Source organism: Pituophis catenifer, unplaced genomic scaffold (genome assembly GCF_029215685.1).
Source record: "Pituophis catenifer annectens isolate HBS135680 unplaced genomic scaffold, rPitCat1.0.hap2 SCAF_16, whole genome shotgun sequence".
Lineage (NCBI taxonomy): Eukaryota > Metazoa > Chordata > Lepidosauria > Squamata > Colubridae > Pituophis > Pituophis catenifer.
In genome coordinates this window covers 9,958,709-9,983,540 of record NW_027256896.1, presented here as the reverse complement: position 1 = coordinate 9,983,540, position 24,832 = coordinate 9,958,709, and the positions used below count along the sequence as shown (strand labels likewise).

Genomic DNA, 24,832 nt, shown 5'->3' with positions numbered 1-24,832 from the left:
CGGTGGGAGGACAGGGATGAAGGTAAGACGCGAGAGCTGGCATGCCGTCTGCCAGGGATGGAGGCCACCCACTGTTGTGGTCCACCGGCAGCCTGTGGAGCTGGCAGCAGAGTCGGACAGTGAGGAGGCTGGGGAGGAACATGGGCCAGTCCTGGAGTCTGGGGAAGGCCCCAACGAGGGCTCTGCATCGGAGGCAGAGAGGGGGCCAGGGCCATCTGGGAGTTATGTGCGGACTCCGGAGCCTCCAGAGTCGGACAGCAGAGAGGCAGGGGAACAGAGGGAGCCTGTTCCCAGTGCGCGCTTGCGCAGAGCTGCCAGAAAGACAAAAGGGGCGACTCGGGAGTAAGGCTTGGAGATGATTAGCCCTTCCCGTAAGACATAAAGGAGGAGCAAAGGAACGTGAGCCTTTGCAGGAAGCAACTTTGTTAGTTCCCAGCGGTTTAAATTCTGCAGCTCTGTTTTTACTCTGTGCTCCGTGTGGCCTTGCAAAGTTAATTGCCAATTAGGTCCTTGGCAGCGTGTCAAGGGAGATAAAGGTGGGTGCTTATCAGCCTTATCCTGAAGGCAGACTTCTGTCGGACTCTTTACAAACTATTTGTGACTCATCACAGGCTGTGAATGATCAGAATTCACAGCCGTTGAAATAAAAAGAGGGTTTTTGGGACTAATTGTGTGCTTTTTACTGTCTCAGAAAGCCTAGGTCAGACCACCCACAATAGCTTCTCCCTAAACTCAGATTGTGTCTGGAGACTACCAACGAGGGAGGAGGGGGGCGGGGTTGGATCTAATGCAGTGTTTTTCAGCCTTGGCAAACTTGGAGATGGGTGGACTTCAACTCCCAGAATTCTGGGAGTCGAAGTCCAGACATCTTCAGCTCGCCAAGATTGAGACACTCTGATCTAATGGAAGGAAGTCATCCCAGAACTAAGAAACAGAACTTTCTCGGGAGTAGTTTTGCAAAAACCGTGTTTAGCCATAATTTTCTGGGTTGTCACAACATATTAAGGTTTAAATTGTGTTTTGGTAAACCCACTAGAGCAGGGGTGTCAAACTCAAGGCCAAATCCAACCCGCAGAATGCTTAGATCTGGCCCGCAGGTCCGCCCTGAGAACAGTGAAGGACCATCCCGCGGTGCCTCTGCCAGTGAAAATGGAGCCATTTTGGGGGGTGACAGTCTCCTGCAACCATCTGCCAGTGAAAAATGGAGCTCGGGAGGGCCGCGCGTGGCCCTCCTGAGCTCCGTTTTTACTGGCAAAGCGCTCAGGCCACCACATGCGCCCCACAACACGAGTGACGTCGAGCTGGCCACGCCCCCCCCCAGCCCCCCCCCCATCAAAACGCAACCCTGATGCGGCCCTCAATGAAATTGAGTTTGACATCGCTATACTAGAGGATGTGAGAACCAGGAAATGTAATATTCCTGTTTCTGTTTTTTTTTTTTTTTTTTTTTTTAAAGGAAAGGCAAGTTTGATAGTATAACTCTGTTTCTTTCCCCTCAAAATTTCCTTTTTTCACTGTACTTCCCTGTGGAACTGTATCTTCAAACAAAAATTTTCAGAGGACAGCAGGTTGCCTTAGAGGGGATAAGGCTTCTCTTCCAGGCCTCCCTGTGTCCTTCTCACACACGTACACAAATTTCTTTGTTCCTTAAAATTAGCGCTTTTATTCACAATGAACTAAAGAGACTATAGATTATGTAACTGGATAGCAACTGTATTCATTCAATCTTACGGATAAATATTATCTATATTAATTCTTCAAGACCAGGGTGTATTTTTTTTAAAAAAAATATCAGATAACCAATGCATACTTTTTCCTACAGGAAGACTCAGAGGAAAGCGAAATTGATCTGGATGATGATGACGATGACGATGATGATGATTTGGAAGATGACAGCATGGACATCTCCCCCACCAAAGCCAATCGGAGGGTCAGGAAGCCGGAGCCACTGGAGGAGAGCGATAATGATTTCTGAGGAACCTCAACAGGGATGACAAATGACAACTTGCCCATGACGTATGATGAGGCCATGTTGAGGTAGTGCAAGCTGTCCAAGAGAGTGATGATATATATGCTTCATGAATTTCACAAGCTTTAAAAATTGAGGACGCAAAATTACACCGAACACCAGAAGCCATGGAAGTCCTACCATGCTGAAGGTCAAAGAACCTCACATCTTCAAGTTAACAGTCTAGAAACAAAATCTCAGTCAGCGCTAGGATGTGATTCTCGGTGATTTCAAAGAGCAGTTTAGGATGAGTTATCAGCTTGAGTTTGTGTCTACTTTACAGACTGCAGTTGAGTCTTGAAAACTCTGCGACAAGATGAAAAATAATAATAATTTTTTATCAAAGGCAAAATTGTCAGTTGAGCAAAGTGGAGAAACCCCCTCCAAGGAGAAGCTGATGGGTTTTGAGCTATTCCAGGTGTTTGAACTCCCCATTTGTCCTTGAAGCTATTGGTACATCCAATTCCAAGTTGGTCCATTGAGGAGAAACCCTCATCAGAGAGGGGGGTGGAGGAGAGAAATAGCTCTAGGGAAAAACAGAGTTTATTTTAACCGAATTAATCATATACAACTCTAATACCATCCCTGGTCCGTCTGTAGAAGCATCTCTTTTCAGATTCATGGACGTATTTGATAGACCATTTTGCTCAAGTCAAGAAGTATTAACCTTGTTCTGTACTGACGTCTCCTTGGTTCACAACTCTAAGGCCAACGACAACCTTCTTTCCTTCCAATTTTGACTGTAACATTCCTGCATTTTGCAAATAAACCCTCTTCACTTCCTCTCCCTTGTCTTTGCTCTGATATCTTTGCCCCCAATTAAGAAATTCAACAAAACGTAATTCCAAAATCAATCTACCGGCCTCTTTCAAATCAGCTTTGGTCATGCCGCTTCATCCAAGTATCCTCTTTGGAGCAAAAAAACAAGAAAGCTCATGATTGGTTGAGAGTGAGTCGGGCTTCTCTTTGATCCCAGTTTCATGGCTGCATCTCCCCTTCAGGTCTATCCTGGGACCTTCAAGGACATCCATTCTTTCACCGTGCCCTCAGTCAATGGGCACCATGCCCAACGTAGTCCCAACTGTGCTTTATATCTCCACCACGCAGCTAGGGGTGTTCGCTCGGATAGCCTCGGAAATCACCTTCGCTCCTGATTCACCAATTTTATTTCCCAGTAAGCTGTGGGAAGAAACAAAGAAGCTTTAGAGGGCCACTTCAATGCAAAGGCTTCAGACTGATTAGCTATCCAATTGCACCAGGTTGGAAATAATAATAATAATAACTTTATTGTCATTGTACGTGTATACACTGTATACCCATACAACAAAATTCACTTAACACCCAAAGACCAGATCCAACACACATAACAATCCCCAAACACACTCCCACCCACCACAATTCCCCACCCCTAAACCACCCAAACATCCACACAACAGACCAAGTAATGCTGTCCAACAGCTCACGGATGGTAGCCCTTTAGTTCATTGTTGAGTGCAATTATAGCTCTAGGATAAAAACTATTCAGAAGACGTGTGGTCTGAGTTTTCATTGTTCAGTATCTTCTGCCAGTAGGCAACAGTCCAAAAAGATAGTAAGCAGGATGGGAAGAGTCTCTGAGAACGTTATGCAACTTTCTCAAACTGCGAGATTCGAAGATGTCGTCCAGGGCTGGTAGTTGGAGCCCGATGATATTCTGGGCAGTTTTAATGATTCTCTGTAGAGCTTTTTTGTCCGCTGCAGAGCTGCTCCCATACCATGCAAGAATGCCGTATGTCAGGACACTCTCAATGGTGCTGCGATAGTAGGACAGAAGTAGATGCTGAGATAGATTGATCTTCCTGAGCAGATCCTGAGATAGATTTATATTCCTTTGTACAGGAAGTACAAAGAGATGTGGGTTGTACCTTCACTGCTTAACTTTCAGCCGTTGGCTTACGGTAGTTGTCGTTCGGTCCTTTCTGACCCTTCTTGACCTTATTTCAGCAGGTCTAACAGCTTCTTGGAGCGACTGCTTGGATCATCAGTGGCAACGGTTGGCCACCTTGTTTTCTGCTGACTTCTTTTTCAAGTGCATTTGGTTTTTCCAAGCACCGGGGGCTTCTCTGTTGACACTTACCTGTGCATTAGGTGTCCAGAACATCTAAGTGTATAGTCTATTACACCAGCATGACCTTAATGATACCACTTTCTAACCTGCTGGTAAGTATGAAAAACTCAAACATCGTATGATCTTCACTTCACCATCAGTGTGGCAGTAGGAACTTTTGGAGTTTCTAGACCAGTGATGGTGAACCTTTTTGGCACCAAGTGCCCAAACCAGAATGCAAGTGCATGCGCCGGAGCACAGGAAACCTGAAAACCAGCTGGCCGGTGCGCGCATGCCTGTTTTTTGGGCCGTTTTTTGGGGTGTTTTCTGGACATTTTCAGGACATTTTTGGGCCATTTTCCCAGCTGTTTTGGGGCTGTTTTCAGGCCATTTCCAGGCTGTTTTTGCCATGAAAAACGGCCCAAAAAATGGCCTGAAAACAACCCGAAAAACAGGGCAAAACCAGCCCCCAAAATGGCCTGTTTTTTGGCTGGTTTTTTGGGCCATTTTCAGGCCATTTTCCGACGCTCCAGCACCCGTGAAGACCAGCTGGTGACGGCGCGCATGCTCACAGAGAGGGCTCTGCTTGCCACCTCTGGCACGCATGTCACAGGTTCGCCATCACGGTTCTAGATCAACATCTCCAGTAGGCATCGCCCTTGGGAAAGGCTGTTTTAGTTCAATCAAAGGTACTTACTTGATGTAGGTGAGGTTGTGGCTTCCCGTCAGTGCCGTGGCAATGCAGATCGCCCCATCCATGCCCAAGGAGTTCTCCTGGAGACTAAACAAGAACATGGAAACATCTGGCTATCTATGCACAAATAGGAAGTTCTAACATGGTTTGCTCAGCCTGCGGAGCGAACCAATTTCTTGCCATTTGTATTTGTGTTTCAGCCTTTGGTCTGATCTGACACGTGCCTTGTATCTGCTCTAGCTTTATTTTCTACTAAAGATCCTGAAAAACATCAAATGGATACTAAGAATCGATCAAGACGTACGCCTGAAGGAAAGTCGTACGCAACTCTAAAGCCGTGTTTGAAAAATTCGCCGATGCAACAGTCCTCTTTGGCATTTCCTATTTCCTTGAGCTTAAGCTGCTTCTTTCAACTTAAGACATTTCCTCGAGCTTAAGACATTTCAAGGCAGCCAGTTGGTTTAGGAACAAAGATATGACATTCTTGAAATATTGATAAGCCTTGTACTTCACAAATCTAACAACTGCTTGATGATAGGTACAATATTGGTTAGAGTAGGCTCTTAAGGCTATCTGCTTCTTTCTTTGGATAATAAATGAAAAACCATTTCAGTATGACTCAAGCAGAATATATATATATATATAAATTTATAAATTTATATAAAATATATAAATTATAAAAAATTATATTTCGCTGATAAAGAAATTCAGCGAAATATAAATTTGGTATAAAATGGTTTGTCGTGAATGCGACTGCTTGAGGGCTCCTGGATTGGAGCTGAAAGGCGAAAGGGATGCAGTATGCTCCCTCCCACATGCTGGAGTGTCCAACCTTGGCAACTTGAAGACTTGTGGACTTCATCACCCAGAATTCCCCAGCCAGTCATGCTGGTGGAGAATTCTGGGAGTTGAAGTTCACAAGTCATAAGTCTTAAAAAGTTCTGGAATTCTGGAAGTTGAAATCCATAAGTCTTTAAAGTTGCCAAGGGTTGGACACTCCTAGCATATAGTAGGAATTCTTCACAAGCAGCCTTTCCCACACGCACTACTTACTTCAACCTGCGGAGGGTGCTGTTAACTTTCAAGGAATGGGCCATAGCCTTGGCTCCCATCAAACCAATGGAGTTTCCTCTAAGGCTGAAATCAGAAGGAAGGAAGAATCATGAGGAGGAGGATTGATGGAGCTACAGCTTGATGGAGAAGTTCAGCCATCTCTGAGAGAGAAAGGGGGAGAGAGGGAGAGAGAGAGACCCCACCCCCATAATCCAGGCAGGGAATGACCCCCTTCCCCAATGTTCCCAGGTGGTATCCAAGAAACACCATTAAATATATATGAATGAATGAATGAATCTCGTGAGAAGTTGGGACAGCTGAAATCTAAATAGGTTTCAGAGATTTTTGAGAGGGCTTCAAGCAGGGATGGGCTGCTGGGTGTTCGCAAGGGTTCGGGAGAACCTCTCGCTAAGATTCTGTGCAGTTTGGAGAACCCCCAAATCCCACTCCTGGCTGACCCCGCCTACCCCACTCCTCCCAGGAGTCCCCACACGGCCTGTTTTGGATGCAAGTAAGTGCAGGTAAGTGAGGCTTGGGGAGGGCAAAAAATGGGCCTACCGGAAGTTCAGGAAGGCCGGAAACGGGCCGTTTTCGCCCTCCCGGAGGCTTGAGGAAAGCCTCTGGAGTCCGGGGAGGGCAAAAATGCCCCTCCACTGTGGTGCAGGAGGCCAACTAGGCCACACCCACCCAGCAACCGGGCAGAGAATCCTTTATTAAATTTTTGAAGCCCACCCCTGCCTCCAAGTCTGAACTCGTGAATTGGGCAAGGCTGACACAGATCTAGTCACGTGTCTCTCCACCTCAGCAATTTTAAGATACGTGGACTTCAACTCCCAAGAGTCCTCAGCTCGGGGAATCCTAGGAGTTGAAATCCACCCACTTTAAAAGTTGCTGAAGTTGAGAAACCTGGTTCTCTCCTAAGGGCACTTCCCAAGAATGCTCAGCCATCTCAGCAATTCCCGGTGGGGATAATGGGAACAGTAATCCATCCCACCTGGTGAGTGGCAGATGTGTGAAGTTGGACTCAGCCAACTTCTTAAGGTCTGAGATGGATGAGTGGAATCCCCCACTCCCACTCTGCACCTTTATTGAAACCAAGCAGGGGCTTTTTAGATCGAGCCAAGGAGATGGTTACTACACCTCAGTAAAGGTAAAGGTTCCCCTTGCACATATGTGCTAGTTGTTCCTGACTCTAGGGGGCAGTGCTCATCTCCATTTCAAAGCTGAAGAGCCAGCGCTGTCCGAAGATGTCTCCGTGGTCATGTGGCCGGCATGACTCAACGCCAAAGGCGCACGGAACGCTGTTGCCTTCCCACCAAAAATGGTCCCTATTTTTCTACTTGCATTTTTTAACCTGCTTTCGAACTGCTAGGTTGGCAGAAGCTGGGACAAGTCACGGGAGCTCACCCCGTTTCGCGGCACTAGGGATTCGAACCGCTGAACTTCCAGCCCTCTCGATCGACAAGCTCAGGGTCTTAGCCACTGAACCACCGTGTCAAAAAGCCCAATTAAAAAGATGGAAACTTCACGTGAAACATCTTCAACATTGGATAGAACAGCAACGAGGAGTTGCTTGGAGATTCGAAGGAGGAGTGGACGGTTTGGAGATGTTTAAATAGACTCTGCACTGGTTTGGCTAGCTAGAACTAAAGACCCCATGGAAAAAATGGGGGCTTCTCCCAGAGGATACGGATATTTACTGTGAATGTTGGCACCATTCAAACCACATTTCCGGATTCTTGCATAAGTGGATAGCTGCGTTCCTATCAAACAGGCAGCAAGTAGTCAAAATAGGGAACTCCGCTTGACAATGCTGCTACTCTACAAAAAGACCTCGACTATGTGTCAGAATGGTCAAACAATTGGCAACTCCAAATCTCAACCAACAAATGTTCTGTCTTACACATTGGCAAAAAAAAAAAAAATCAGAACACCAAATACAAGCTGGGTAGATACGACCCTCACTCAGGCAACCCTCACTCTGTCAAGGACCTTGGAGTACTCATCTCAAATGGTCAAAGCGCCAGAGCTCACTGTAACAGCATTGCTAAAAAAAAAGAGCATTAAGAGTTATTAACCTAATCTTGCGTTTCTTCTCCGGTAATATTGGGTAAGGGGCGTGCATAAGCGCACCAGCGTGCCTACCGTCCCTGCCCTAATGTTTTCTTTTATTCGTATCCTTTCCATGTATTTATAATTATGTTTACACTTGCATCTGTCCTAAAATACATGCTTGACGAAATTCTATATAAATAAAAATGTAAATGTTCGTTTGTTCAAAATCTTAAATCTCCGAAAGTTCTTCACCGATTGCTTTGAAATTTTGACACAACGTTGCATTCGAATACGCGCGTGTTTTTATATACCTATATTATATAGATGTCACACCTGTGACAGGTAAAAACATGCTTTTTTGAAAAACAGCGCCATCTGTTGGACATAAAAGCAACACACGCTATACGCAGAGCCCACCAGTCTTTTCACTCGGTTGATTGGATTCAGGTCTCAGTTGCCTTTTTCTACGTTTCTTTTTGGACTTTAACGTCGCAGCACCACAATGGCAGGCGCGAGCCAGGTCTTTTCCCCTCAGCGCCACCGCCGCCAAACCCACAAGCAAAATGGCGGGAAATGTCAACCGCTGCGAAGCCCGGCCGGAGCCCTCCGCCACTCCCATGACACACAGCTCTCCCAATACAAGCACCAAATAGGTAAAAGTCCAAGAAAGCAATTGATTAAGCAATGTTAAAGTCCAAAAAGAAACGCAACTCAGGTCTGAATCCAATCGACGGAGTGAAAAGACTGGTGGGACGGAGACAAAGTAGGTGTGACCTGAGCTACAGAGGGAAATTATTGGCACTCGGTCAAAAAATATTGTATACCCACAAGACTGAGCCACGGCAACGCTTGGCTGGGTACAGCTAGTAAATAAATAAATAAAAACTATCCGTCTTTTACACTGCCCCCCTGGAACCGACATGCACACAGAATGACACGCTGGTTGGAAATATCCCTTAGCCATGAACGTTTTTAATCTTTTAAAATTTTAAATTAATAATTCCCCCCTTTCTAGTGCGTTGTTCACACAAGACGAGTTCCTTCCTTGTGGGAAATAAGATGAGATTACTTACTCCAACACGGCAAGGTTCTTGTTAACGACCAATGCTTCTGCCAAGGCTATGGCTCCACTCACCCCGATTGCTGCCACCTGCAGGCTGCAAATAAATTGGCACCTTTAAGAAGGGCTCCAACGATGCCTGCCTGCCATTTGGCAAAGTGCCAATACAGTATAAGAGAAGATTTGTAGCTCGGTTGAGATGAGGGGTCCTTGGTGTTCTCTGAGCTTGGTGGTTGGCTTGAAGACATTTCATTATCAAACTAGGTAACGTCAGTATGAGGAAGTGTGGGTTGGTGGAGATACAGTGAGTTAATAGCTTGACTCACTGTAGAATAGAAACCCCACCCTCTCCCTAGTACTGATGATGTTACCTAATTGGGTAAAGAAACATCTGCAGGAAAACAATCCAGCTCAGAGAACACCAAAACTCCACCATTCATCAGAGCATCCAGGAACTCGGTAGGATCCATGATCAAAAGAAGGAAAGGTTGTAATTTTCATGATTCTGAATTTTGATATCCAAAATAGATTGGGCCTGCTGCTCCCTGTCCTCTCTGCTTTCCATATAAACAGGATGAAACTGTTGTGGCCCCGCCCTCTGAGCCTATCTCATCGGAGGAGGAAGGCTCCGAACATGAGGGAGAGGAGTCAGCCAGGCCTCCCTCTCCAGGCCCCTCCCCTCTGGCACTGTCTCAGGTGCCGGCCGAGGGAGAGGAGATTAGCCAGGAGCCAGGTGTCTCAGATGAGAGCGAGGAAGGAGAGCCGTCGTTCCTGGATGCACGCCAACGAAGGCGTGATAAACGGTTGCAGCAGTTAAGGAGGCCTGCTAGGGATTAGAACTGAGTCACTGGACCACACCCCAGAGACTATATAAGAGAGGGTGGTGGCTGATAAAACTCAGTGACAAACAAAAACGAACTTTGGCTAGTCACTTGAACAACGTCTGAAACTGCCGAAAGGGATATTGTTTTGCTGGACTATTTGCAATGCGTATGTAATTTATGTTATCTGTTGCAGTAAAAGCTCTTGGCAGACGGTGATTATATTGCTGCCAAGTTTGAGATAACGACCTGTGTGCGTGCCAAGTACTTTCTTAACCCTCGGCTGGCTGTGTTTGTGCGTGTGTGTGGACGGGGACAGATCAGAAACACACAGGAGAAGCTGGTGAGATCAAAACTGGTGTAGGGTTTCCTGCCTAAGCAGGAGGTTGGACTAGAAGACCTCCAAGGTCCCTTCCAAATCAGTTATTCTATTCTGTTCTGTTCCTGGTTGGTCCTTTTACTTATAAAATTCCTGTGGAAAATGAAAGTCCCATCCAATATTTTAATGTGATGTTTTTCCATTCACAAAAGAACTGCCAGATTGGTTTTATGGGATTTGATGGCCTCAGGTTTTAGAGAAGGGATCTAATTGTAGTTCATTAAAGTCTTCTGATGTTGGAAATAACAAAATAACAGATAAATCATCAGCCATTAAACCAGGGGTGAAATCCATCAGGTTCTGACAAGTTCTGGAGAACCGGTAGCGGAAATTTTGAGCAGTTCGGAGAACCGGCAAATGCCACCTCTGGCTGGCCCCAGAGTGGGGTGGGAATGGAGATTTTGCAGTATCCTTCCCCCAGGAGTGGGGTGGGAATGGAGATTTTGCAGTATCCTTCCCCTGCCATGCCCACCAAGCCACACCATGCCCACAGAACCGGTAGTAAAATAAATTTGGATTTCACCACTGCATTAAACATAACAGGTAGTCCTTGAATTAAGACCACAATTGAGCCCAAAAGTTGGGCCAACAGTAGCTGATCTCATCCACCGAACGCTTTTGCCCGTCTCTCTTTTAATTGACGTGCTACCCTTCTACCATGTTTTCCCGAAAATAAGACATCCTCTGATAATAAGCCCAATCGGGATTTTGAGCGCATGTGCTAAAATAAGCCCCCCCAAATAACCCCAATAATAAGCCCTCCCCAAAAATAAGCCCTCCCCAAAAATATTTAAACACATGCTCAGCCGGTCCTCACAATTTCCTCTGGTTAGGGTTAGGGAGACAGAGCTGGAAATCAGGTAAGACGGCAAGAGGACGGGGCGTCTTGCTCCACGTGCCCCAAAATAATAAGACCTCCCCAAAAATAAGGCCAAGCGCTTATTTCGGGGTTCAAAAAATATAAGACAGGGTCTTATTTTCAGGGAAACATGGTATGTAGCAAAGAGACTTACTAGAGAGCTTCCAGCGTTGAGTTCACCCTTAAGGCAGAAGCCAAAGCAGCCGTTCCTTCATCCCCAATGGCATTTTCTTGCAAACTGAGAGACAATAAATGCAAAGGACTAGTTTACTTCACAGCTCAAGATTGATGGAGATTTGACCGTTATAGGCTCAAAGGTTTGACAATGCCCACAATGGAAGAACAGTTTTGAAGATGATGAAGATTGTGGAGATGACTTCTTGGATTAAAGAAAAAAAACACGACGTTGATGGTTGACTGGAAACATCTTAACAGAGTATTTGCGTAAAGTTTGCGTATGGGAGACTACCTATACCTACCTCACACCTTCTGAACCAGCCAAGAATTCTTTTGAACCCAATCAAATCCACTTCATTCTGTTAAACAGAGGCCTTTGGGAGAGGATTCAACATGGTAGTGTTGTGGCTCCATTACCGGAGCCTGTGTCATTGTCAGGAGAGGACTCCGAGAGTGAAGGGGAGGAGTTGGCAAGGCCTCCCTCTCCAGGACCCTCCTCTCTGGCAATGCCTTCGGTGTCCGCCGAAGGGCAAGAGATAGGGCCAGGGCCAAGCACGTCCACGCAGCCACAGATGGACAGTGATGAGGGTAATGAGTCTTGGCTGGACCCACGCCAGCGTCGCAGAGATAAGCGTGCGCAACAAAAGAAAAGGTGTGCCCGAGATTAGGCTGAGTCACTGGACCACACCCCACAAGGTATAAAAGGGAGCGTGGTGGCCAGTCAAACCTTGTGACGAACAAAGCTGAAAGCTTCCACGCCATTCTGCATTGCCGGACTTTTGCTTTAAGATTTTGCTGGAGTATCTCTGGACTTGATTAATTCCGTAATTATTGAGCTGCTTTCCTTTGATGTATCAGAAGTGGGGAGAAGTTATCTCTCCTCTTTGTAAATAATAAACTCTTGGCAGGCAGCCACTAGGTTGTTGCCAAGTTCCGTTATCATAAGGAAAAGGATTTTGCTGGCTGGTTTGGTCTTTAACTCCTGAACGTCTGTTGGTGTGTGTGTGCGGGGGGGTTGGGGACAGAACAGGTAGCACCAACTTAGTTGATGGTTACCCAGACCCATACATGCTCTAATGGTTGCCTTCACACCAAGCTAAACAAGGTGAGTTTTTTTAAAAACCTTGGTTAGTTTTGCTTTGTGGATTAACATGTTGTGCAACCTCCTGCCTGCTTCACTGGTTATGGTTGGATGTATTGACTAAGTGCAGGTGAGGCTGTGTTGTGGCTCGCCAGCGGAGCTGCTGGCAGACTCAGACAGTGAGGAGGTTGGGGAGGAACATGGGCCAGTCCTGGAGTCTGGGGAAGGCTCTGATGAGGGCTCTGCATCGGAGGCAGAGAGGGGGCCAGGGCCGTCTGACAATTGTCAGCTGCCTTCGGAGTTGGATATCAGTGGGGCAGAAGAACAGCTGGAGCCTGTTCCCGATGTGCGCATGCACAGAGCTGCCAGGAGAAGGGAACAGCTAAGGAACAAGGGTCGACTCAGGAGTAAAGCCACAGGTGGACGGTGATTGGCCTCTCCCAGAGGGAATAAAGAGGAGCGAAGGGGAGGGGAGTTTGCAAGAGACAATTCGTTCAATTCATTAGAGTGAAGATCTGTTCTTTTTTTTTTTTTAATTTGATTTATATGCTGCCCTTCTCCGGAGACTCAGGGCGGCTTACAATGCGTTAAGCAATAGCCTTCATACTCTTGACTTCTTGCCAAGTATTGTCTGCTACAGAGTGGCGTTCGGAAGATATCGACCTGGCAGCTCTCCAAGCCTGAGAAAAGGTCTGTAGTTGTGAAATCTCATGAAAGACTATTTGCCGGGACTTTGCTGGAGAGGAATTTCCCTTTAACCTAAATAAAAGAGGTTTTATCGGGAGGAGGAGGTCGGCTTCATGCTCTCGGGAAGCCTAGGTCAAAACACCGTGGTCCATTGACGGGATATATAATAGTTAAGATTAAAAAGTAAATATGTAATTAAAGCAGAGTCATCTCAAAAGCCTACTGCTACAACCCAATTATCACATGTCTACATCAATTATTATATGTATATGAAATCTTAATCTGATCACCGCCCTGAGTCCTTCGGGAGAAGGGCGGTATAGAAATTCAATAAATAAATAAATAAATCCCGAGATTTTAGAAAGGTGGAATCCCCACCCCCACCCCCACCCCAATTCATTGCAAAAACGGTTCATCTTAAGATTTAGATGAAAACTTACTCCAAGATAGTCAGGCTCCTGTTGCATTGCAAAGCTAGATTCAGGGCCTTAGCAGCTTTGGCCTGAATGAAATTCCACTGCAAGCTAAAAGAAGAGAGAAAAATCAGAAAGAAAGCCCAATCTGGAGAGTTATCAGTTCAGAATATGGATGCTGGGGGTCTGAATGAGTCCCCTTGGCTTTGCATTTCGGAAGATGCCAAGGCCTAAAAGCAAGGATGAGGCCATGCCAAGAAAGACTTCAAACGCCACCCTGGCATAAATTCCACAACTCACTGCAGAGAAGTGAGGGCTTGGTTCTCCTTCAAGGCCTGGGCAATGGCATGGATCCCCTCGTCATGAAGCAAGTTGGCAGCCAAGCTGGAAGAAACGCCCAAAGAAAAGAGGGTTTAAAAAGGTGCATGGATGCCACCGAAGATTCAGCTTCACGGGGATTATTTCAAAATAATATAATATACTCATAGCTTCCTGGTTTCTAGCCCTATGCCTTTAATTGCGACAGCAACTTGGCTCTCAAAACTATTGTAGAAAGTTAGCACCTATCCCTCTCTTAGAAGAATGAAATATTTTGAGAAATATTAAAAAGGAGGAATATTGTATTTCCCTAAAGGGAGAAATGGAGAAACATGTTCTTGGAAAGCCGCCCCCCCCACCTTTCTTGATGGCCCTCAGCAAATGTCAGCATTTAAGACATAAAGAGATAGATAGCCTTATTCATAAGCAAATTCCCTGCAGCAAGGTCTGAACCAGTGGTGGGTTTTAAAATTTTTTACTACCGCTTCTGTGGGTGTGGCTTGGTGGGCGTGGCAGGGGAAGGATGCTGTAAAATCTCCATTCCCTCCCCAATCCAGGGGAAGGTTACTGCAAAATCCCTATTTCCTCCCGATCAGCTGGGACTCGGGAGGCAGAGAATAGATGGGGGCGGGGCCAGTCAGAATTTTTTCTACCGGTTCTCCGAACTACTCAATATTTCCGTTACCGGTTCTCCAGAACTGGTCAGAACCTGCTGAAACCCACCTCTGGTCTGAACAAAGGTAGAGTTAGTCCTCAGCCTCAATAGGAATTGCCCAACAAGCCCCTTCATTGCATCAGCCCAAACTTCAACCAAGCTTATCTCAGACAAACTCCTAAGGGATTTGTACATGGTCCTATGGGTGTCTGATAACAGCCAATAGAATACATGCTCTTGCACAGGAACAGGAAGCTCAAGTGCAAAGCCCAAGAGAAGGAATAAGCCCCACCCCACCCCACTCTCAACTCCAAGTGGTCAGCTGCACCAGAAGCACAAACGTGGTTCTGTTCATCAATAAATGGACACTCTTTCCAATCGGCCTCCGGCCTCCATTTTGTCTCCCGGGTTGGAACTGAACCAGACGGATATTTCTTCCCACACTATCAAAGCAATAGTTAAATAGCCAGCATCCAAAAGTTTTAATATGGTGCTGTTACAAGGCCTTTTGCTCTTTGCATTTAGGCCCACAATAGATCTTTTTGAGAAATACCTCCCTTAAGATCAAGTGTCCCAATAAACCAATGAAACACATCCTCCATACAAGTAGCGACTTACAATGCATAGAATGGGACAACTCGCTGTGGCCACCTTTCTACAGCCAACTCACCGTCGGACAACTCACGGCAGGACAATTCAACACTTCTATTTAATTATTTAAAATAAATAAAATGAGTGGTACAGTGGCCTAGAGGTGGAGCTCTCACCTCACAATCAGGAGGCTGCGAGTTCGATCCTAAGTAGAAGCAGATATTTCTCTGGGCACGATGAGAATATTATCTGCTGAACAAAACTCCGCATTGGCAACAGGAAGGGCAGTTGGCCAGTAAACGCTCTGCTAGCTCCATTCAGTTGCCCAGACTCCACCCCGCAAGGGATTATGGGGTCATTAAAAGAAGAAGGTTTAAAATAAATAAAACATTATTTTAATTTCTGGCATTCACATTTCATTCTGTCCCTCCTTTTGCATTCTTTAATGATTCTATTCTGCCATTTCTTTGATATTAGTGCAACTTTTGTCCTGCGGCGAGTTGGACGTGGTGAGCTGGCCATGGCAAGCACAACCCTTCATTACAAACAGACATGAGAAGTTTGAAATTGAACACGGAAGGGACTCACTCCAGGTTCTTCAGGGTACAATTAGCTCGTAGAGCATTGGCGATGGCTTGCGCTCCCTCTTGGCTGATGGAGTTTTCCCGTAGACTGGTTTTTTTTAAAAAAAAAAAAAGGAAGAGAAAACCATTATTGGTGGTTTCTTACTACCTTCGTTTGGTATGACACTCCAGTCTGATTTAAGAAGATAGAAGAGGATAGAAGATAGAAGAGATAGAAAAGGATCTGCATCCTTACGATCAGGGGCGGGATTCAAACAATTTTAGCAACCGGTTCTCTGCCAGGTTGCTGGGTGGGCGTGGCCATAGTGGGCGTGGCCTATTCGGCCTCCTGCACCACAGCAGGGGGGAGCGTTTTCATCCTCCCCAGGCTTCGGAGGCTTTCCTTGAGTCTCTAGGAGGGTGAAAACGGCCTCCCCCAGGCTCCAGAGACCCTCCAGAGGCCGGAAATGGGGCCATTTCCAGTCTTCTGAGAGACCCATTGTTGTGGCCCCGCCCTCTGAGCCTGTCCCATCGAAGGAAGAAAGCTCCGAGCATGAGGAAGAGGAGTCAGCCAGGCCTCCCTCTCCAGGCCCCTCCCCTCTGGCATTGTCTCAGGTGCCGGCCGAGGGAGAGGAGATCAGTAGGGAGATAGGTGGCTCGGATCAGAGTGACGAAGAAACATCATTCCTGGACGCACGCCTCCGAAGGCGTGATAAACATTTGCAGCAGCTTAGGAGGCGTGCTAGGGATTAGAACTGAGTCACTGGACCACACCCCAGAGACTATATAATAGAGGGTGGTGGTCAGTGATCCTTGTGACGAACAAAGCAAACCTTGAATAGTCACTAAAGCCTCGTCTGGAATTGCTGAGAGAAAGATTTCTTGTCGGACATTTGGACTCTTGAGTATTTATCTTTCTGTTTTACTGTGAAAATAAAGGCACTTGGCAGACGGTGTGTCTATTGCTGCCAAGTGGGAGATAAAGAAACTGGGTGCGTTCCAAAGTGTTTCCTTAACCCTCGGCTGGCTGTGTTTGTGTGTGTGTGGGTACGGGGACAGATCACCCATTTTCCACCCTCCCAAAGCCTCCGCACGGGCCCTGCACGTACCTGGCATCCATAATGGGCCACGTGGCGACTCCTGGGAGGGGAGGGGAGGGGTGGGCGTGGCCAGCCAGTCCTTGCAACTACCAGTTCGGCGAACCAGACTAAAATTAGCATCCAGCCGAACCGGCTGAATCTCACCCCTGCTTATGATTCACTTTTGTGATGATTTAATAGCTAATTAAATCATCCTCCTCCCCAACAAGAAGTAGACACGAGAGATGAATCTTCCAGATATCCCGAACACCTGATAATCTTTGGGGAGGTATAATATTGTAAGTGTAAGTGTGCTGATAGAAGAGAAGATTTATAGTTCAGAGCTGAGCTGTAGGGTCAGTGGTGGGATTCAGCCGGTTCGCACCACTTCGGGAGAACCGGTTGTTAACTTTCTGAGCAGTTTGGCAAACTGGTTGTTGAAAGAAAACATTAGGGCAGAGAACCGGTTGTTAAATTACTTGAATCCCACCACTGTGTAGGGTCTTTGGTGTTCTCTGAGTTTGGTGGTTTTCTTGCAGGCGTTTCATTACCAAGCTAGGTAATATCATCAGTGCCAGTCATGGAATGTCTGGCAGAAAACAACCAAGCTCAGAAAGCACCGAGGGCCTCACAAAAGCAAGTGTGTAGGATCATCCCTGTTGACTTTGGCCAATGTGGTAAACCAGAGGTGGCTGGAGAATTCTGGGAGTTGAAGTCCACAAGTCTTAAAGCTGCCAAGTTTGAAGACCTCTGTGGTAAACAATCAGAGCCAACGGTATATTCTAAATATTCCTCCTTTTAGAATTTTAGGCAAAGTGTTGTGACCCCGACTCCCGAGCCTGTCCTAACAGAGGAAGAGGACTCAGAAGGTGATGGGGAGGAACTGATAAGGCCTCCCTCTCCAGGACCCTCCTCTCTGGCAATGCCTCAGGTTCCATCCGAAGGCCAAGAGGAACAGCCTGGGATATGCCAGGAGGAAAGCATATCGGAACAACAACAGATAGGGAGCGAGGATGATGAATCCTGGCTTGATCCCAGGCAGCGTCGGAGGGAGAAGTGTGTGCAGCAACGAAAGAGGCGTGGGAAGGCCAGAGATTGAGCTGAGTCACTGAGCCACACCCCACAAGGAATAAAAGTGGGTGGGATTGCTCTTCAGGCTTTGTGATGGTCAAAGTTAAAAATCTGAGAGTCACATCGCGTTACCTGAAATCTGGCTTGTACATATTTGGATTGGACCTTGGCTAACTCTCGCTTCGTGGATTACTTTTTTGCTACTGGACCGGACTGAGGATAAACTCTCTCTCGCTTACTGTGAGTGAAAACTGACTTGGCAGGCATTTCGCAGTTTACTGCCAAAACTCTTATCTGCAAGGGATTCTAGTCTGATTGCATAATAAAACCTTGGCAGGTGTGCCTGGTTGTGTGTTTGCCTGTGTGGGGATGGGGGGACAGAACATCAAGGTCAGAAGACTTCATAGGAGTTAGGACTGGGCACACCGCGGTTTGGACCTACTTAAGGCTGGTGAGACCTCGGTTGCAGCAGAGAGCGCGGGTGAGTGCTGTCACTCCGATGTCGCTGATGGAATTGCTCTGGAGGCTGAAATAGACACAAAGGCCCGGAAAATGAGAAAGATTTGCTAGCTAGATCTCTTCATAATCATATTCTTCCCGTTCTGTTTGAAGTTTTTTTTTTCACTTAACAACTGCAGTGATTAACTTAATAAGCCTGGCCAAAAAAAAAAAAAAAAGTGGGGGTGGGCCTTAAAATTGACCACGACTCACTTAACAACTGCCTTGCTTAGCAACGGAAGTTCTAGTCTCAATTATAGATATTGATATCCCGCCTTTATTTTTACAAACAACCCGAAGTGGCGAACATATTTTAACACATCTTCCTCCTATTTTCCCCACAACAACCACCCTGTGAGGTGAGTTGGGATGAGAGAGAATGACTGACACAAAGTCACCCAGCTGGTTTTCATGGCTAAGGCGGGACTAGAACTCCCAGTCTCCCAGTGATTGGCCCAAAGTCAGCCAGCTGGCTTTCATAGCTAAGGTGGGACTAGAACTCCCGGTCGCCTGGTGATTGGGCCCAAAGTCACCCAGCTGCCTTTCATGGCTAGGGTGGGACTAGAACTCCCAGTCGCCTGGTGATTGGGCCCAAAGTCACCCAGCTGGCTTTCATGGCTAAGGCGGGACTAGAACTCCCGGTCGCCTGGTGATTGGGCCCAAAGTCACCCAGCTGCCTTTCATGGCTAAGGTGGGACTAGAACTCCCGGTCGCCTGGTGATTGGGCCCAAAGTCACCCAGCTGGCTTTCATGGCTAAGGCAGGAACTCCCAGTCGCCTGGTGATTGGGCCCAAAGTCACCCAGCTGCCTTTCATGGCTAAGATGGAACTAGAACTCCCAATCGCCTGGTGATTGGGCCCAAAGTCACCCAGCTGGCTTTCATGGGTAAGGCGGGACTAGAACTCCCAGTCTCCTGGTGAATCGCCCAAAGTCACCTAGCTGGCTTTCATGGCTAAGGCGGGACTAGAACTCCCGGTCTCCTGCTTTCTGGGCTGGTGCTTTAACCACTAGACCAAACTGACTCTGTAGTTTCTTTCCAAGACAGATAAAAAGTCACCCCAATAGATAAGAGACCAGCAGGGCGAGCCACTTACTCCAGGGTTAGAAGGGTGTGATTCAACCTTAGTCCTTCAGCCAAAGCTGCCGCACCCAAGTCGCCAACACAATTTCCCGACAAACTATAAAGGAAGAGCAACGAACGGAAGTCCATAAGTCACCGGTTGATTTAAACTTGCAGAAGGACACTTTAACGGACGATTACTAAGGTAAGTTCTCATAGACTTGATTTGCATTCCATCTGATGGATAGAGACATCATCCGCTAAGGGAGAAAAAGATCTATTTATTTAAGGAAATTTATATGGCTGGAGGCTGCTCTTGGTATCTCTGGGCAGCTTGCAAAGATAAAAACTCAATAAAGATACAATAAAAGAGCAACAACCCCACCCCTTTGGCCACAACAATCAACAAATAAGTCACTTGATGGGCTCCATCTCTCTCTGGAGCCCCCAGGCCTGTTGGCAACCAGCATCTATACAGCATGTGTACACAGACAGACAGACAGACACACATAGACACTAGCATGTAGAACCAAGACTTCAGGGCCTGTGAAAGAGTGTGAAAATGGGGGCCAATCTTTTCTCTGCAGGGAGGATTTATTTATTTATTTGTTTGTTTGTTTGTTTCAATTTCTATACCGCCCTTCTCCAAATAGGACTCAGGGCGGTGAACAGCCAAAGTAAAAAAATAGGACATACAAAATTTAAAAACAGTTTAAAATAATTAAATATTTTGGCCGTAAATTAAAACAACCCAATTTAAAATCAAATTTAAAATTTAATTCAAGCCAGCCCAGGATGTTCCACAGGGAGGGAGCCACCACGGAGAAGGCCCTTCTTCTTGGTCCTATGAGAGGGACCTCTTCAAGAGTGGGCTTCAAAAATTGTAGCAAGGGGGTCTCTGCCCGAATGCTGGGTGGGCGTGGCCATGGTGGGCGTGGCCTAGTTGGCCTCTTGCACCACGGCGGGGGGGGGGCGTTTTTGCCCTCCCCAGGCTCCAGAGGCTTTCTTCGAGCCTCCAGGAGGGCAAAAACGGCCTCCCCAGGCTCCAGAGGCCCTCTGGAGGCCAGAAACGGTTCCATTTCCGGCCTTCCTGAACTTCCGGTAGGCTCGTTTTTCACCCTCCCCAAGCCTCCGTGTGTGCCTTGCACTAACCTGCATCCAAAACGGGCCGCGTGTTGGGAGGGGTGGGAGGAGCCAGCCAGGAGTGGGATTTGGGGGTTCTCCAAACTACACAGAATTTTAGCTAGAGGTTCTCCCGAACCCCTGCGACCCCACAGCAGCCCAGCCCTGGATCTCTTTAGGAAAAGAGATCTGTAGTATTCCCTGCCTCCCTGCTCCGGTGAGTTGGCTAGATGTGACCAGCAAAAGGCAGAAGATGGAGCTCAGTTGAGTGGATTCAACCTTGGCACATTCTGTTTCGAAACACAATCTTCTCATGACTTCATGGGTGGTCTGATTCCTACAATAGGTAGGTGTGTGATGTCCTGAGGCCCATATAATGTGACAGAGTCCATCCTACAATGCATATATCATGATTTCCTCCCTCTACAAATCCCCACGGACCAGTCTGCCATCTTACGAATGGCCACCATCAATGGTTAATGACCACCCCATGACCAAGGAGAGGGATTTTGTTTCTCACTCCTCACATGAGGTCCTTGAGCCCCCAGTTCCTCTTCAGGGCTTCGGCCAGCTGCTTTGAACCTTGCGGCCCCACCCCGTTCTTCTGGAGGCTGGGAAAGGAGAAGGAGAAGGACATCGTGTGTTTCGAGGTCGTCTCAAATAAATTGCATTTCAAATAAAGTCTGCATTTACTCTAGTGCTGACACGTGAATGGATCCAGGCCTCACACAGGCCCCCCATGATCAGCCAAAGAGGTTGTAAGGGGGGGGGGATTCCTTTAAAAGCCTCTGGAGATCCCAACTGAGTTGCCTGATCATCAGGGGCTTCTAAAAGCATTTTTTTCCTGCAACCTCTTCGGCCGAAGAGGTTGTAGGGGGAAAAAGGCCTTTAAAAGCCTCTGGTGATTCCAACTGAGTTGCCTGATCGTCAGAGGCTTCTAAAAGCATTTTTTTCTGCAACCTCTTAAGGTTGTATAAAAAATGCTTTTAAAAGTAAAAAAAAAAAAGTTGGCCACGCCCACCCAGTCACATTACCCCGCACCTAGCCACACCCACAAAATAAGCCACACCCACAGAACTGGTAGTAAAAAAATTTAGAACCCACGCCTGCCCCCCACGCCCCATTTTGGCCAGCAGGGTGCTACAGGAGTCATCGATCCCATCTCCCACCACCACCACCACCGGAAGCCCGCAAAGAACTACAATGCTGATCCAGCCCTCGAACAAATCCAGTTTGACACCCCTGGCCTAAACCGCAAAGTAGCCGATAGCCTGGAATGCCAGATGTTTCCCAGGAAGGGACAGGGTGCAAATGATGCCATGTGACAACGATGGGATGAACTCACTGCAGCGTCATCAGTGTTTGATTGCTGGCGAGCACCTCGGCCAGGCCTGCTGCCCCTTTGTCCTTGATCAGGTTGCTCTGGAGGCTGGAGGAAGAGAATAATCTTGTTAGAAGGCCAAGGATCCAAGCAGGCCTCAACATGCAGCCATTCAATTGGAGTGAAATCCAGCAGGTTCCAACAGGTTCGTAAGAACTGGTAGCGGAAATTTTGAGTAGTTTGGAGAACCGGCAAATACCACCTCTGGCTGGCTTCAGAGTGGGGTGGGAATGGGGATTTTGCAATATCCTTCCCCCAGGAAGGGAGGCAATGGAGATTTTGCAGTATCCTTGCCCTGGAGTGGGGTGGGAATGGAGATTTTGCAATATCCTTCCCCTGCCACACCCACCAAGCCACGCCCACAAAACCGGTAGGGAAAAATTTTGGATTTCACCCCTGCATTCAATGGTATAGATTCTCCTGCTTGAGCAAGGAGGGCTGGACTAGAAGACCTCCAAGGTCCCTTCCAGCTCTATTCTCTTCTACATTAGGAGCCATGCAAAATCACAACTCTGCTGAAAATAGTGGCTTATGATCAGTCCTCCCACTTAACAACCGTCACAGAGCTGTGGAGCCCTGGTGGCGCAGTATTGCAGGCTAACTCACTGCTCGCTGCCAGGAGTTCGATCCTGACCGGCTCAAGGTTGACTCAGCCTTCCATCCTTCCAAGGTGGATAAAATAAGGACCGAGATTGTTTAGGGCAATATACTGACTTTGTAAACCATTTAGAGAGGGTGGTAAAGCACTGTGAAGCGGTATATAATTCTAAGGGCTATTGCTACTGCCCTTCCCTTCCCTTCCCTTCCCTTCCCTTCCCTTCCCTTCCCTTCCCTTCCCTTCCTTCCTTCCTTCCTTTCTTTCTTTCTTTCTTTCTTTCTTTCTTTCTTTCTCTCTCTCTCTCTCTCTCTCTCTCTCTCTCTCTCTTTCTTTCTTTCTTTCTTTCTTTCTTTCTTTCCTTCCTTCCTTCCTTCCTTCCTTCCTTCCTTCCTTCTTTCTTTCTTTCTTTCTTTCCTTTCTTTCCTTCCTTCCTTCCTTCCTTCCTCCCTCCCTCCCTCCCTCCCTCCCTCCCTCCCTCCCTTTTAATTCCCTTTCTCATTCTCCTTCCTGATAGTGCGGTGGTTACGAGTTCAATATTGCGGGCTAACTCTGCCAACTGCCAGCAGTTCGATCCTGACCGGCTCAAGGTTGACTCAGCCTTCCATCCTTCCGAGGTGGGTAAAATGAGGACCCAGATTGTTTATGGCAATATACTGACTTTGTAAACTGTTTAGAGAGGGCGGTAAAGCACTGTGAAGCGGTATATAAGTCTAAGGGCTGTTGCTACTGCCCTTCCCTTCCCTTCCCTTCCCTTCCCTTCCCTTCCCTTCCCTTCCCTTCCCTTCCCTTCCCTTCCCTTCCCTTCCCTTCCCTCCCTCCCTCCCTCCCTCCCTTCCTTCCTTCCTTCCTTCCTTCCTTCCTTCCTTCCTTCCTTCCTTCCTTCCTTCCTCGCTCTTTTAATTCCCTTTCTCATTCTCCTTCCTGGTAGTGCAGTGGTTACGAGTTCAATATTGCAGGCTAACTCTGCCGACTGCCAGCAGTTTGATCCTGACCGGCTCAAGGTTGACTCAGCCCTCCATCCTTCCAAGGTGGGTAAAATGAGGACCCAGATTGTTGGGGGCAAGAGGCTGACTCTGTAAACCGCTTAGAGAGGGCGGTAAAGCAGTGTGAAGCGGTATATAAGTCTAAGGGCTATTGCTATAGCATCCTCATGGTCCTCTGGTCAAACTTTGACCGCTGGACAACCAGCATCTATTTATGATGGTTGCCACATCCTGAGGGTCATGTGATCATCATTTTTTACCTTCCCATCTGGCTCCCGACAAGCAAAGTCATTCGCTTAACAACTGCATGATTCACAACAACACAAATTCACAAATGGGAATGCCTCATTTAACATCCGCCTTGCTCGGCAATGGAAACTCTGCTCCCAATTGGGGTCATCTGTTGAGGACTGCCTACTCAAGGCTTGTGGGTTCAAGCAAGGCCAAGAAAATGGAGTTGTCCTTACTTTAGCGAGAGCAAGTGTTGGTTGTTTTTCAAGGAGTCAGCCAGCGCCTTCGCTCCGTTGGGCCCGATGGCGTTGCTCCGAAGACTTTACAGAGGGAAAGAGAGGAAAATTAGCAGCGCACTGATCATCTCCCGAGTCTGCTATCATCTCGGAAGATGGATTTTTTAAAAATGCTTTTTAAAATACAATGAATTCTAAGCAGAGATAGAGGTTTCCCTGTTGAGTGGTGCGATGGCTTAGAGGTGGAGCTCTCGCCTTGCAATCGGGCAGCTGTGAGTTTGATCCTAGGTAGAGGCAGATATTTCTCTCTCTGGGCACAATGAGAATATATCTGCTGCGAACTCCGCATTGGCAAAAGGAAGGGCATCCGGCCAGTAAATACTCAGCTCCATTCACTTGCCCGGATTCCACCCCAATGCAAGGGATTATGGGGTCGTTAAAAGAAGATAACGATGGTGATAGAGGTTTGTCTGTTGGGGCAGGCTCAACTCAATGGCAGCCAGTTGCCGACCCCTCTCATAGCACCACAATGTTTTTTTAATCCCACCAAATACTTACTCCAGAGCTAAAAGGCTCCTGTTGACCATCAGGGATTTAGCCAGAGCTTTTGCTCCTTTGGTACCAATCTGGTTTTCTGCCAAGCTGCCAAAAAACAGGTAATTTAAAAAATAGTTAAAGGCGTTTTTTTAAAAAAATCTCTCCATAAAACAACATATAGATCTGAAACCAGTGATATTTTTGCTGGGCATTCTACCAGAAAAATATGATAAAAAGACTGCATATTTGATCCTGCATATACTAACTGCAACTAGAATTGTGTTTGTGCAACAATGGGAAAATGAGGAGATCCCATCCGAGGGGAATGTGATTAAGAAAATATTAGAATGTGCAGAAATGGACAGACTAATGCTTACTATTAAGGATAAAGAAGAAACTGAATATTTTCTGATATGGGACGTATTTTATCAATGGCTAGATAACAGAAACAGAAGTTAGAAAGGAGGAGATATAAAAAGAGGAAACGGAAAAGTGGAGAGTTGTTAAAGAAGATGACATTAAGTGTTAAATATTTA

The 24,832-nt window shown here is 46.9% G+C and overlaps 2 protein-coding genes across 3 annotated transcripts in view; one reads left to right on the top strand and one right to left on the bottom strand.

The window, feature by feature from the left end:
- CLUAP1 (clusterin associated protein 1) overlaps positions 1 to 1,975 on the top strand; it is a 52,748-nt gene extending 50,773 nt beyond the window's left edge. For both annotated transcript variants that reach the window (XM_070955088.1, XM_070955087.1), the window contains one exon: positions 1,823 to 1,975. In XM_070955088.1, coding sequence (XP_070811189.1) covers positions 1,823 to 1,975 — 153 coding nt within the window. The remainder of the gene's footprint in view (positions 1 to 1,822) is intronic.
- NLRC3 (NLR family CARD domain containing 3) overlaps positions 1 to 24,832 on the bottom strand; it is a 39,632-nt gene that overhangs the window by 5,017 nt on the left and 9,783 nt on the right. The window contains exons 4-17 of the mRNA XM_070955090.1: positions 24,318 to 24,401; positions 23,760 to 23,843; positions 21,676 to 21,759; positions 20,858 to 20,941; positions 19,243 to 19,326; positions 18,093 to 18,176; positions 15,526 to 15,609; positions 13,674 to 13,757; positions 13,401 to 13,484; positions 11,170 to 11,253; positions 8,970 to 9,053; positions 5,842 to 5,925; positions 4,792 to 4,875; positions 1,811 to 3,187 (exon numbers count right to left, since the gene is read on the bottom strand). Of these exons, the coding sequence (XP_070811191.1) occupies positions 3,097 to 3,187; positions 4,792 to 4,875; positions 5,842 to 5,925; positions 8,970 to 9,053; positions 11,170 to 11,253; positions 13,401 to 13,484; positions 13,674 to 13,757; positions 15,526 to 15,609; positions 18,093 to 18,176; positions 19,243 to 19,326; positions 20,858 to 20,941; positions 21,676 to 21,759; positions 23,760 to 23,843; positions 24,318 to 24,401 (1,183 nt within the window). The 3' untranslated portion in view covers positions 1,811 to 3,096. The remainder of the gene's footprint in view (positions 1 to 1,810; positions 3,188 to 4,791; positions 4,876 to 5,841; positions 5,926 to 8,969; positions 9,054 to 11,169; positions 11,254 to 13,400; positions 13,485 to 13,673; positions 13,758 to 15,525; positions 15,610 to 18,092; positions 18,177 to 19,242; positions 19,327 to 20,857; positions 20,942 to 21,675; positions 21,760 to 23,759; positions 23,844 to 24,317; positions 24,402 to 24,832) is intronic.